Raw genomic sequence first — 13799 nt, 5'->3', positions numbered from 1 at the left:
GGGCCCTGCAGGAGCTTAACTTTGTGGCTAAGTAGAGTGTGGTATATCTTCTGATTCAATACTGAGCCCAATGCTCCCAGCACAATGCTGGAGGAAGTTGTACCATAGGAGGTGTACGGATGACTCACTTGAAGGCATTTTCAATTTTTGAGGCAGTATAGACCCCAATGCCATAGTGTGGTGCTAGGGGACGCTGTGTCCTTTGCATGAGAGATGCCAGCAGATGGGGAGTGAGCTGCAGGAGCAGATGAGCTATTAAAAAAAATCAAGATTCTGTTCTCCCATACAGACTTTTCTACTGTGGTAAGAAAGAAAAGAGAGAGAGGGAGAGGAGAAAAAAAAAAAAAAGCAAACAAACAGGATATATAAGGCATTGAAGCTGCACTGCTTCTAAACAGAGCATTGTTTGCATAAGGCTCTGGCAGCTCTTTAAGGCTTTCAGGGAAGTGACAGTGCTCATGTCTGGGGGTTCTGTGCAATGGGGAAGATGCTGCTGAAAGGCAAACATCTTTGACTGCTGTTCTTCACTGGTGCCTAGGATTGCCTGGCTAGCAAGAGCCTGGATTCTATAGTAACTACAGTGACCCAGATCCTGAGAAAGTGCTACCCCAAGGAGTCTCTGCCTTTAGCAACAGCAAGCAGCTCCTTTTCCTTCTCTCCACCTGGGAGCATCAGCTTTCAATCTCCACGTTCAGGGCCTGAAGGTAAATTGCTGAATGGTAATTTGGGGGAGGGGGTGAGGAAGGTCCAGGGTTTTGGGGAGATGGCAGGGAGGCTGCCATCCAGTCCTGCACTTTTCATTAAAAAAAAATCACTTGGTGGCCTAACTTATCATGCCCCAGAAGAGGGTTTGAATCCTTCAATCTAGTCCATTCTCTAGGACCAGAAGGTGCTGTGCAGAGAATGGATGGAAGGCGGGGAACATGGGATCAGCTCCTCAGATTGCTTGAAAGTTGCAGAAAGGCATGGCCTTGGCACTGAGGAAAGTTAAAAATATCTCCCTTTTCAGTAAACAGGCACTGCCGGCGATCAGCCATTTCCCTCCCTAAAAGAAAAAGCAGGTAGCAGGCAGGATGCATGAACAGACAATGTGCAAGCAACTAGGGCATGCATTTAGGGAGATGAATGACATGCGTGTAATAGGAGTGCCCAAAGGGGGAGCAAATATGTGCTTGTCTAGAAGTCTGAAATCCTTCTACTGCTGGCCTTCACGCTGCATTCCAGTATTGTTGTGGTATCTGATGTCTTTTTTTGGCCTGTGCAAAAAAATTATGCAAATGTTGCAATAGCTTCTTGGCGGCTTCAAATGCTTGCCTCACCTCTGTAGGTGGAGTTGTTTGTCATGTTCCCCCACCCCATGGGGTGTGTCTCCTTTCCTCCAAACCATCCTGCTTTCTATAATCTCAGGACATGAACACCATACAAAACTCGCACCCCATCTGCCCAGATAACCACTCACTGCTCTAACCCTGAGTCCCCCAAACCCAGCTTAAACAAACAATACAACCTGTGATCCACGCAGACAAGAGCTGGCTTCTCCATGAGGTCCACCAGGGACTTTGCCATTGCTATTGATTGTCCACAGAAAAATGTCTCCTACTACAGTGTTGGGTTGCTGTGTAAAACGCCTAGCCGGGAAATGTAGATTAAGAGCATTCCCTAATGTGATGGCAGCCAAACTATAACATCATCTGATTGCTTTACAATGATTGCTTTACTGCATCATGGTGATCTTTGACCAGGAGTTGAAAAGCAGTGATTTTGTTGAGGCCAATACTGAAAATGGAGGAGACTGAGGCCACACGCGTGCCACTGTATCTGACTCAGCACTTGGGATCTGATGTGGATTTTTAGTCTTGCATTCAGCATTGTGGTGGCTTGTATGTAGACAGCCACCTATCACACACGGGTCTCATCTTTTTCTGTTGGGGGATGAGAGAAAAGAGGTATTCAAATGGAGGCCACCTGCTCCACTTCTTTTTTACTGTTACAGATGAGAGTGAAGAGGATGGTGAAGAAGAGGTGGAAAAAGACTTTGATAATGATGACCCGGAGAGCAAAGAAGAAGTAGGTATATGAACTATAGCTTCCTTTAAAACCCTCTGTGCACTGTGAAGGATAGCTTTTCTCACTCGGTGTCCTAACTTGTGCCCTACTGACTGTTTTCATCTGAAAATTAGGGGTGGTCAATCGGTTTGTTAGGACAAAGGTGCATTACGAAGTATTTACTTCTTTGTTTGGATGCATTTTAGCTATTATTTTTCTCATGTGACTGGCCACTTAACCCATAAACTAGTACCTTCCAGCTGGGTTATGAAATGGAGGATGGAGAGTGAATTTATAGTTGAGATATTTGGGTGAAGACTAATCACATCTTCTAATTTTTGTCATACTTATGTGACTAACATTTTATAGTTATCTTGTAGGCATTGATGCATAATGACTAGTGCTAACTTAATGAACTTGGCACAGGACTTTCAAAGGGAAAATATTTGTCACCCCACTATTTGATCAGGTCTACCAAAACTGCAATCCTCATGGGACTCAAATATCCAGGCCTCTTATAGATCCTTCCACCAACCCAAACCATCGATGCGTCTCCCAACTAATTCCACCTAGTGCCCTAACCTGACAGGTCCTCCAAATGGAGCCCCAACGCCCAGCAACACCTCCAGGGCCTGCTACTGACTCACCCGCAAAACCACCACAATTTCCTCCAATGCAGCTGCAGCTCCAGATTGGAAATGCTGTGGACACCCTTGCGTTCGCAGGAATTTGTTGATAAATAGAATCATTTCTGAAGTTGTTATCAAAGCAAATTGCTTTTTTTGCTGTGGTTTGGCAGTGCGTGCTTGCTAACAGCATACTGAATTATTTGAATAATGCTGTCATGTAACAGCCATTCATCAATGCCACTTCTCTCCCCCCTCCCCCACATTCATTCTTTCCCATTCTCTTATGTGATGGCTGAACCCTTGGCACCATGTGACGCTGAGTCTGGTATCTGATGTGAAGGGGTTGCACATCAATGCACAATTGCCTGTGGATGTGAAAGTTTCAGATAGGATCCTTATCCTTGCTTCTCAGATAACTGCAGATCCAGAAGATTTTCTTCCTTTTTCTTTTTCTTTTTTTTTAAAGGGAGATTAGAAGATTGGGTAAGACCAAAAACTATTTATCAGCAGCATACAGAAATATAAATAAAGTAATGGCAATGAGAAATTGCTGCTTGATGGTTCAGCGATGTGGGTGGGACGGGGTTGGGGGCTTGTGTTCAAAGGCAGGGGCCCTGGAGGAGAACGATGGGGGCTAAGGAGATTTTGGCTCGAAGGAAGAGGCAGGCCTCTAGAGGCTGCTAATTCTTCTGGTAAGCAGCCCGACTGATTGTGCCTGTGATGTGCTCTGGGATTTTGTTCACTCCAGATTACTTGGTTGTTGGGTTTCTGAATCAAAGAAGTTTCCTTGTGACCCTCTGTTTAATACCTGCATGAGAGGGGTTCTTGGTTGCAATAGGATCCTATTGTGGTTTTGAGGTGAATCACTTTTTGGGTGCCCCAAGCCAAAGGGGCTTAATTTTTAGCAGATGGGTCTCCGAGCTTTCTGAAAACTGGGACTCTTTAAAGGGTCTTCATTTGGTCACCTATTATCTGCTTTTGTCAATCTCGTCCAGGACTCCTGAGTTGCAGACTGTTGGTTCCTTATAAACTCTTAGGCAGGTGACTCAAACTTTCGTACATCTATTTGTCCTTCCCTAAAATGGCTTTATTTGCAGTTGTTAACATGGCCGGGGAGATCCTGAGACTCATTTGCTATGTAGCGTTGTAAAAAAATTAAGGCTTGACGTGACCTCGAGGTGTCAACCCCTGCTCAGAGCAGGATCTTCTCCGTCTAAACCGTCTCTGACAAATCCTTACTTAACCTGCGCTGAAAAGTTCCAGTGATGGTGGTTTCACAACCTCTAAAGGAAACACATTCCTGTACTTTAACCATCAGGAGTGGCACATGTCCGGCGATTCTTAGGTGAAAGGTACTATACAATGGGCTTTGTTGTATAATGATCTACTGCAGGGCAATCCAAAGCACCTCAGTAACATCTTTAATTTATTTCCTTTCCTCCTCCTGCTTTTGAAGGATGATGACCTGGAGACAGATGTGAATATACTGAGGTCAAGGCCTGGTCTTGACAGGCCAGAGAAGGAGCTTGCACAGTATGAGGCAATGTGTGCTGAACTTTCCCATGACTTTCAGGTAGGAATACATAAAGGAGCATGCAGTATTGGAGGTGGGAGGAGGTAACCATGCAGACTTCTTGTAAGGCGAGACGCTGGGTAGCTGAGGGAATCAAGGGACTGAAGATTGAGACAACTGTCTGTAGCCCATTGGCTTGATTCTAGCCCAGGGTCAGTGAGACTGCCTTTCTCTGTGGCATGGGGCATGGTTCAACCCTTGGGATCAACCGAGCATATTTTATCTGAGGCTAGGCCTGTTCAGTTTAGAAAAGAGGTACTTGAGAGGGAACACAATAACGGTGTACAAAATACTAAATGGTGAAGAGAAAGGGAATAGGGATTTATTATTTACTATTTCTCACAATGCTAGAGCTGGGGGTCATAAAATGGGACCAGGCAGTAGAACATTTAAAACTGAGAAAAGAAGGTATTTTTTCCCCGCTGTGCGTGACTGAAGTGTGGACCTTGCTGCTGCAAGATGTTGTGGAAGCTGAGACTTCAGGTTCAAAACGAGATTGGACAAATTCTTGGATGAAAGGTGCATCAGTAGTGACTAAACATGGGGGTGAGGGGCACAGCCTCTGACGCAGAACTTCCTAGACCTTACACGCTTGAGGCTGCAAGCGGGAGAGGAACGGGAAAAACCTTGGTCGTACCCTGTTCACGCTCCCTTTCAGCATCAACCGCCTGCCATTGTGTGACACAGGGCACTGGGAAAGAGGGACTTATGGTCTAACCCGGTGAATGGCAGGTCTTATGTACTTATGTTCTGTTCCAGTGAATCCCCTGCTGTGGCAGAAGGCATTGGTTTCACATGAGTCTCTTCTGCTCATTTGTGCTCTTTTCTCATGGCGCATTGAAGGGTTTTTTTTATTAGGTGTGTGAGAGGGGCTGGAGTGGACATAAGAACATAAGAAATGCCAGATTGGGTCCCTGTAGCTCTGAATCCTGTATCTCTGGCAGAGACAGGATGCTATGAGAGAGAGTATTTATGCAGGGCCTATTTAGACTGATATGTTCTCTGCCCCACTTCCCTTGTAGCTGCCAGCATCAGGACATCCTAATCTGGAGGTTGCATCCAATGGGTGATGCTCTTGGACAAGTGGTTGCCTGCGAATCCAGGAGACTAGATTTGATGGCTCAGAAAGCCCCTTCAAATTCTATGTTCCTCTGATAGTTTGGCAGCACATTTTGCTGGGTCTCAGCTGACTAAGCCCTAGTGCACCTAGGAAAAAATTCACATTCACAAATGGACATTCATTTGTATGCTGTGGAAGGGGTTTCAACAGAGTTTGTTTGTTTTTTTCCTATAGATTTTCATAGATTTTAGGGGCTGGAAGGGACCTTATGAGGTCATCGGGTTCAGCTGGAAGTCAGCTGGAATCAAGTGACCCCAGCAAGAAATAAGATGTCAGAGTCTGACTGGGGCATGGAGAGTAAACCACTTTAGCAACCACCGAGAAAGTTGATTTAGGTCAGGGGTGTCAAAGATATGACCCATGGGCCAGCCCCAGCCTGCTGAGCCCTACCATCCAGCCCCTGATGCTGTCTGTGGGTCTTGAGTAGACCCGCAGGCAATGTAGGATGTGCTGGATGGCCTCACAGGTTAGATGTCCAGGTGCTCCAGGACCATGCTACATGAAATACTTACCCCAGTACCTGTCCACTCCATGCTAGATCCAGCGTCCATCCTGGAGTGGCCAGAGCCGGTGTTACATGAAACGCAGCTCTGGAGTGACCAGCGGGTGCCGTGTGCGCTGCGGTCCTGCTTTGGATCCATCCTGGAACAGATGCATATGGCATGTGAGCCCAGTCCTTGGGCCCAACCCAGCCTGTGGATGAGTCCTGTGCCAGCCATGGCCCATGGGCTCAGATGAGTTTGACACTCCCACTTTAGGTCATGGTTGAAGCACAGCAAGGGGGAAGCTTCCACTGCCTTTGGTGCAAGGGCATACAGCTCTAGGTGAGAAGTGAGGAAGAACATTATGTTCCATGTGAGGTTCAGGGAGGCTTTAGGGAGACCGATGCAAACTTGAACTTGCAAAGGGCACCCGGGTTAATGTACTTTCAGCATGGAGAACGCTGCAGTATTTGCAATGACTGTAAGTAGCAAGGACCTTGGCTTCACATTGCAGTTCTGTCTCTGAAAGCAGGGAAAAGGAGAGCAACACTTACTGAATTTCCTCCCACAATTTCCTAGCACACTCTGGAATTGGCTTGAATTACCCATCCAGCTCAGGCTGACCCTAATTTGCTTCTGAGTATTGCTCAGACTGTAACTTGAGGGAACAGGAGTGTTGGCAGGTGGTCCATAGCTTCTGCTCTTCCCTATGTTACGAGAGAAGCAAACTTTTGGGAGGTCTATACATTTAATGTTTTCTCCTTCTACCCAGAAAGGTTTCCTTCTGGAAGGAGGCACCATCTGTGTTTATTTCTTTTCTTTATTTTACTCTTTGAAGGAGTTGGAACTGGAGTCTGAAGATGAGAGAGGCTCAGAGGATGTGCTCAGGAGCCTACCAGTCACTTGTCCTCGAGTCATTCCAAGTGCTGCTTTCATGCAGCAGCAGCGTGGCAGAGGAAAGGACCAAAATACCAAGGGGCCAAGGCCAGAGCCAGCTGAAAGGGCTTTGAAGGCTCCCTTGAAGGGCCCAGAGAAGGATGGGAAGTGTCTTGGTGCTCAAACCACTGAAAATAAAACCACTGGAGATTCAGCCCAAAATGAAGACGGCTTAGGTGAAGAAAAAAGTTCAGCAAGGAGTTGCGGCCTAATGCTGCGTCCTCTCCCAAAAGAGGCCTCCTGGGATGCAAAAACATTTAATGCTCAGTTTGTGAGCTGCTGTAGTCCCAGCCCTGCTGGGGAAGTGGGAGCCTTGGATGTAGGAAAGGGACTTCTGGAGAGACGCCAGGGGAATATCCCATTCCACAGCCCTCATCTCTACATGGCTAAGGCCAGAAGCACCAAGTCCATTCCGGACTACACATTTTTGGCATTGTCTGATTTCTGGGGTCATGAACCCCCATCTTATTGCCAGTCCATGTTGGAGCGGAAATATGAAGTTCAAAGGTGAATGTGTTTATTATCATCACACGGGCTCTCCTGAGCTGGGGATATAGGGACAAGATTCTTGCGGTATGAAGGAGTCTTATATGTCACTCATGTCTTACTGCCTGGCTGGTGGTAGGTATTGATGATCACATTTGTACTGAGTTGCCTAGGTCTTTGCAGAACAAGTTTAAAGCCATATGGGGCGAGCATTTGGGTTACAGGACTGTTCTATTCAGATTTTTCTCTTGAGGTTGGGGAGACTGACATCTAAGTCTTGATACAACTACAAGTCAGAGGCTTATCTCCTGCCTTTGCCATTGACTCCCTGTCTGATTGCAGACAAGTCTTGCTGTACCTCATGGCTTCTGCGAATCTCTGTGACTCCAGAAATACTCACCTGCCTAAGTGCCAAGCGTTGTTATCCTCACTTCATTGAAGTTGTTCAGCTGGCAGGGAAAGTTGTTCAGCTGGAACTGTGTTAGAAGGGAGAAATCTCTCTTGTAACTACTCTTTCTATGGCTCTATGGATAGCCATGTGCTATAACCTTACAAAGCATTTTTCTAAAGCAAGCACAAGTAACTATTACCAGAGTCCAGGCAGCCTGAGACAGGGGTGATTCTGTTCTCTTAAACTAAGGCTGAACAACACTAACAGCATGGCATTTACCAAGACCACTAATATCTGTACTCTGTTGAATCTCTGCACTCTGTAAAGATGGGGACTCTCTACAGTCACTAAAATCTAGCAATCCTATTCAGAGTCACTCTCGCCGCCCCCCTGCACTAATGCTTTGAAAGCTGTGCTTTTATGACCAATAATAGCATGTGTAAGCATATAGCTAAGACAGAAATAATCATGTCATGCTTCAGGGTATAAGCTGATTGCTGAAAAGGTCAGGAAGGAAATCTTCCCTACATTATACAATTGATCATGATTGGGGATTGGAGAGGCTCAATTTCATTAGAACCAGCAGTTGTTAGCCTTTGTAGGAGTAGTGCTATAGTGTTGTTGCAGCTGTGATGGTCCAGGGAGTGTGAGAGAGGAAGGGCATTTTTAAGTCTGAAAGCCTGCCTAGCATCTCTGCTAATGGTCTAATAAAAGATATCACTGGACAAATTATCCTTCTCACAGCGTCTGTAGGAGTCAGGATTCTGTACTAAATAAACTGGTAGTTTGCTGCATTATGGCCAATTCATGCTGCTGGCCATGCATGACTAGTGCTACAGGTTGAATAAATGGGGATTTTTGTAATTAATAAGTCATTTCACTGAAAAGATGTTTTCTGGTCAAGGGAGTTATGCAAAAAATTTCACGTGAAAGAACAAGCAGGTGAACTACATTTTTAAAAAATACAATTAGCCTTAGCGTAATTCTATGCAAAAATCCCCATCAAAGCCCTGGAAAAAAATTCATAAGCCTGATCTGGCTTCAGCAACAAGTATCCCATCCCCAGAATGAGTCTTTCTCCCTCTCCCCCTGTGGCTGTAGAAAAACTCACAATTTTGTCTTTCTTTTTCAGGGCCAAAATATTTGATGATATCCGTCGCCTTATCCAACCAGGTGATGTGATAGGCAGAGTTGTCTTTGATTTAGAAGAGCCGAGGTAGGTATGCCTTGTAGTGTTCATATAACTACCAAATCAGATGACTGGTCATGTGTGTAAAAACAGTGGGTGTCTTTACATGTGCTCTGAGATGGAGGGGGGTGGCACTTTAATTAGAGCAGCTCTGAGAGCCACTCTAATTAAAGCGCCCACAGCATCATGTGTATTTGGCATTTTGTGCTTCAGAATGGTGGTGGGGGCATTTAACTACAGCCCATTTGATAAGCTTTAAAGTGTCTCTGCCATCATTTTAAAGCATGGGGATGCTGAATACACATGACATGGAGGCTACTTTAATTAGCACACATCAGAGAAGATGTCTGGCATGTGCATAGGTACCCAATGAGCCTAAGAGCTAGGATTCGGTATAAGAAGCATGTTGAATGCGGAGCTTCCTAGCCATAGCTTGGGGAAAGGAGGAGTTACTGAAACTACCAATTTGTGGAGGAAAACCAAACCAGATGCTGGGTGTTTTTAGGAGAGCAATGGATAATACTATTGTTGCATGCAGCAAGCCACTTGTAAGACCTTATCTTGGGCACAGTGGTAGGCACAACCTCTGATACTTGATTACTGCCCTTGCGAAGAGACAGCATAAGGAAAACCAGAGGATCTCAAACCTGCAAAAGTAAATTTCAATGAAAGATTTGTGGATTTGAAATTATTGTTAGGATAAGGGGAGGCAGGAGAGCTAGAGGAGGCCTGGTGAGGGTTTTCAGGGAGAGGATGCCAAAGTGGCTTATGCCAAATGAAAGGGCTCCAAAACAGGGCATGATAGAAACATGGGAGGAATGAATGGAGAACTTGGGAATGGCTCTTTCCCTCACAGGGTAACAAATATGTGGAATTGGGCAGTTACTTCTCCTTTAGAGTAAGGTGTATTTCTGTATTTTGTTTCAGCCCGTCCAGCTTAGATACTCCAGATTGTCTTAAATTCTTCTCCAAATTTGAATCGGGAAACCTTCGCAAAGCCATACAAGTGTATGGGTAAGTAGCACCGATGCCAACAGTGCAGTGCCTGTGTAACCTCTGGGCCTACTTAAAATATTCACTAAATGAAAAGGTGAAATGCTAGTGGACTCTGAAACAGAAAAGGGGAGGGAATGCATATCATGTGCCAAGATTTGGGTCACATGAAGCTGAAGGGAATGAAATACTACAGTACACAATGTTTTAATGCTGTGCTAGGGTGGACACAGGTTCAATGACATGTTTTGGTACTTCTGGCTTTGATCGAACCATAGAGCTGGAAGGACCTCAAGGGTCCCCTGGTTCAAGCTCCTTCATGAATAAAGGCTCAGCATGACTGATGGCACCCTCTGAATCACCCATGACTGGGTTCAGCTCCGTTATACAAAGATCAGTGACTGATATTTGTCTGTAACTGTAAATTCATTCTCTCTCACCCCATTCCTGTCATTGGCCCCCAACTCCATTTTACATATTTTGCTTTCCAGGTTTGAGTATGATTTGATTATGAATGCTGATGTGAACAGCAGCCAGCACCACCAGTGGTTCTACTTTGAGGTCAGCGCCATGAAGTCAGCTGTTCCCTACCGCTTCAACGTTATCAACTGTGAGAAGGTCAACAGCCAGTTTAATTATGGTACGAACCTTCGAAGGGCTGCATTGGGTCCTTGCCATGCAGAGGGTAATGGTATCGGCTCCAACCTTTCCACGTTCTTCTATGCAGAAGTTTTGGCCTGCTTACCTAGCTGTGGTGCCTTCTGAGCCATAAGAGCAGAGGTACCACCCTGGGGCCTTTGGAGTATAGAGCGTGCCTCGTTCCTTTCTTTTGTCTCCTTCCCACCAGAATTCAGTAGACCCCAGCTACAACCTTTCCTCCTGCTATCAGCTTCCTAGGGACTAAGGCTCCCTTCCTCCCCATAATCCCCTCCTTTGCTTCTGGGTCCCATATTGCAGTGACCAGCCTTCTGAATGAGTGGGAGCAAAGCGGGACTCTCTTTGTGCTCACCTTTTTTTTTAAAACCAACCCAAAGGGGTCTCTGAAGGGCAGCACAAGGATCCCTCTTTGTCATCGAGGGCACTGAGAGGTGGGCCTACCATCCACTTAGGGTTGGGGAGAGGGAAGTGGAAAGTCAGTCAAACTGTTTTAGGATTAGAAGTCAGGAGTTTGGAGACTAGGGTATGGGAAAATGAGCCTGCGACGGAAAGGAGGAGGATCTATTTGGGCTGAGTGGTGCAGAAGTGGAAAGAGTTTATGTGATTTGAATAAATTTGGATAATCCTGCAGTAATTATTCCCAATTTTGGAGGCTCACCTAAAAATAAAATCTGATCTTCAGACCTTCTGAGCTTTCTGCCAACATGAATAATAAAATATTCTGTTCAGCTCCGCTAATAGCTTGGTTCACGAGGAAGGATGTGGTGTTATAAAATAGGCAGGCAAATCCCAGCTTTCAGTTCTTCTACAGGCAGGCTGGAGGCTAAACCTTCAGCTGGCATAAGTTGGCTTTAGGTCCATTGGTTTCTGTAGAGCTATGCCAGTGGAGATCAGCTAAGGCGCTGGTCAGTGAAAGAAAGTTTAATCAGTGCAGAATATCAAAAAGTGCCTTCCTTTTGAACCCCTGTGGATACCTTCACAAATCACCAAGGGAAGTATCCCAGGATCAATGTACCTCACACAAATAGCAAGGGAAGTTAGAAAGACTTGACACTTGTGTTTATGAGGATGGCTGGGTGAGCAATGGGAAGGACTTGTCCTTTACCCCTGAGGACCATGGTTCAAGTACTGATATAGATCCCACATGAAAATGAATTTTGCATTGTTTTTTTCATTCCATTTGCCTGAATGGCTAAACAAATTGGCATGACTGGCAAATTCAGTACCTAGCAACAACCTGAGAGTGAAGCAGGTCATGAGAGGAAGGGTGTTGGACCTGCGATGGTACCTGTTGAAGCTTATGGTATAGTTCCTAGTGATTTCAGTGCTGTTGGCTTAGTTCCTTACTGGTAGAAGGCTGCATGGCATCTATTTTGATAGAAGTTATGTTTTAAAGATGTTTCCTAACAGGAGACTGAGGGATTGGGAATGGGGAGATGGTTCCTCAGGCAGCAGCTAGCTAGTTACATAGTAGCTGTTAATCAGAGAGACAGACAAAGGGTCTGCAGATATTGCGTATGCTCCACAAATTAAAGCATGTTGTTCTTGTTCACATATGCCTGTGGTTCTTGAACCTGATGATCACTACAGCATCTACCTCTGTGATTATAGCCTGCACCTATCCTGTCACTCTTGTGAGCTTTAAAATGGACGAATATAGAATGAAGAAAGCATGTTTAGGAGGAAAAATGTTCCAGAAGCTAAACCAGGGTGTGATCAATATGTGTAGCTGCTCAGGATATCCTTTTGTGGGTGGCTTCTGCTGCTTTTAGAAGGCATCAAAACCTATCTGGCTTTGCTGAACAAGGCTCATAGCCCAACCAGCACTGTGTGCAATGTTCATTTCCTTTCTGGATAAGAGTTGCTGTTTTTTCACTACCTTCCTCATGTCTGTTTCCAGGCTAAGATTTATCCTAGTTTTCCAAACAATCCTGGTCTCTTGTGACCGTGGCATGGGTGACAAGATTTTACAACCCTGGCTACCTCTGTGTTGTGATGGTCCAGCTGTCCTCCCTGTCAGCTAGATGGCACTGTGTAATTTTCACATCGAAGATGCACCAAGGAGCAGTAGTACCAGCCATACTGATAATCAGAAAGCAAATATCCCTCCCTTTCCCCAGAATGTTTTGAGCATTGTCCAAAACCCAGTAAAAATGGCCCAAAATCTGAAGTTCCCACTGGGAAAATTAAAGCAGAGTCTTTCCTTTTGTTCATCAGCATTGAAATGTTTTGCTTTGAGGCAGTTTGATGTTAAACTGCATCTTCCTGTGCTGCTATGGGGTCTTATGCAAGCTGTACCCCTGGAGCCGCATATGCCTTTTTGACTCCATGGGCTGGTTGGGCACCTAGGCTGCTCTAAAGCCCCCATGAGGCAGCCTGTTTTTTGAGAACAGATTTGAGCAGAAGTGCATTTTGGATGTCTCTGGCACAGGAAGCAGTAGCAGAATAGTTAATCCTGGCTGAGGATGAGTTTGCATTTGAAATGCCTTTCCTTTCCACCTTCTGTTGCGGTATGGGACAGGTCTGCCTATATTCAGAGCTGCATTGGACAGCTGTTAAAATGCTGGTGAGTTGTACCAGAGGAATCCAAGGGCAGCAGGAAGAGGAGGAATGGGAAGGTTTTATGTAAATTGCTTTTTGGGGTGGAGAAGGAGGGGGAGCAAATAAGCCCCCAGCATTAATGACCCCAAGGGATGCCCTGTACATCTCGGATGCGAGCCCCCATAGGCAATGAAACAGATGTAACGAGTACCCTGGAGACAGGCCAATGGAGTGGGCGAGGAAGACAAAGGCAACAGGTAGAGAGGGGGTTAGAAATCTGGATGGGGAAAGAGCTGTGGAGCTCTTCACGAAAGAGGACAAAATATTTGCTGGAACAGGAGGATAAAGCTTGCCTATAGAAAGGGAGTTTTATAAAGATTGGTTCAACTAATTGGCCAAGTGCATCTATGGAGGTCGATGCTTATGGTGTAAGAAGCTGGTCATTAGGGGCATGTCCACACTGCTTTCCCAGTGCTCTTGGGGTGGCTGCCAGGAAGCACAAGCCTGTTAGCCCTTGCACATGCCAGGTGTGTCAAGCCCAGAAATGATGTGTTGAAGCCACTTTAGGGGCATATTCTGTTGCCTTTCTCAGGGACAGAGCTCTGAGACCTGCAATATAACATATAGCACATGATGGCTATCATTGCTATAGGAATTTATGGGGCACCCAAGAGCAGATGGCTCTAAGGGAAGCATATTTGGCCTTCTTCTGAAGCATCCACTGCTAGCTGTTGTTATCAAAGGTTTGGTATCAGA

At 45.6% G+C, this 13799-nt stretch overlaps 1 protein-coding gene across 1 annotated transcript in view; it reads left to right on the top strand.

Moving 5' to 3' along the window:
* AGBL1 (ATP/GTP binding protein like 1) overlaps nt 1-13799 on the top strand; it is a 265668-nt gene that overhangs the window by 64544 nt on the left and 187325 nt on the right. The window contains exons 7-13 of the mRNA XM_019533180.1: nt 539-704; nt 1994-2067; nt 4132-4248; nt 6689-7293; nt 8796-8879; nt 9780-9866; nt 10337-10485. Of these exons, the coding sequence (XP_019388725.1) occupies nt 539-704; nt 1994-2067; nt 4132-4248; nt 6689-7293; nt 8796-8879; nt 9780-9866; nt 10337-10485 (1282 nt within the window). The remainder of the gene's footprint in view (nt 1-538; nt 705-1993; nt 2068-4131; nt 4249-6688; nt 7294-8795; nt 8880-9779; nt 9867-10336; nt 10486-13799) is intronic.

Source organism: Crocodylus porosus, unplaced genomic scaffold (genome assembly GCF_001723895.1).
Source record: "Crocodylus porosus isolate Cpor-Errol unplaced genomic scaffold, CroPor_comp1, whole genome shotgun sequence".
Taxonomy (NCBI): domain Eukaryota; kingdom Metazoa; phylum Chordata; order Crocodylia; family Crocodylidae; genus Crocodylus; species Crocodylus porosus.
The sequence above is the reverse complement of the archived record's forward strand: the minus strand, read 5'-3'. Positions and strand labels throughout refer to the sequence as shown.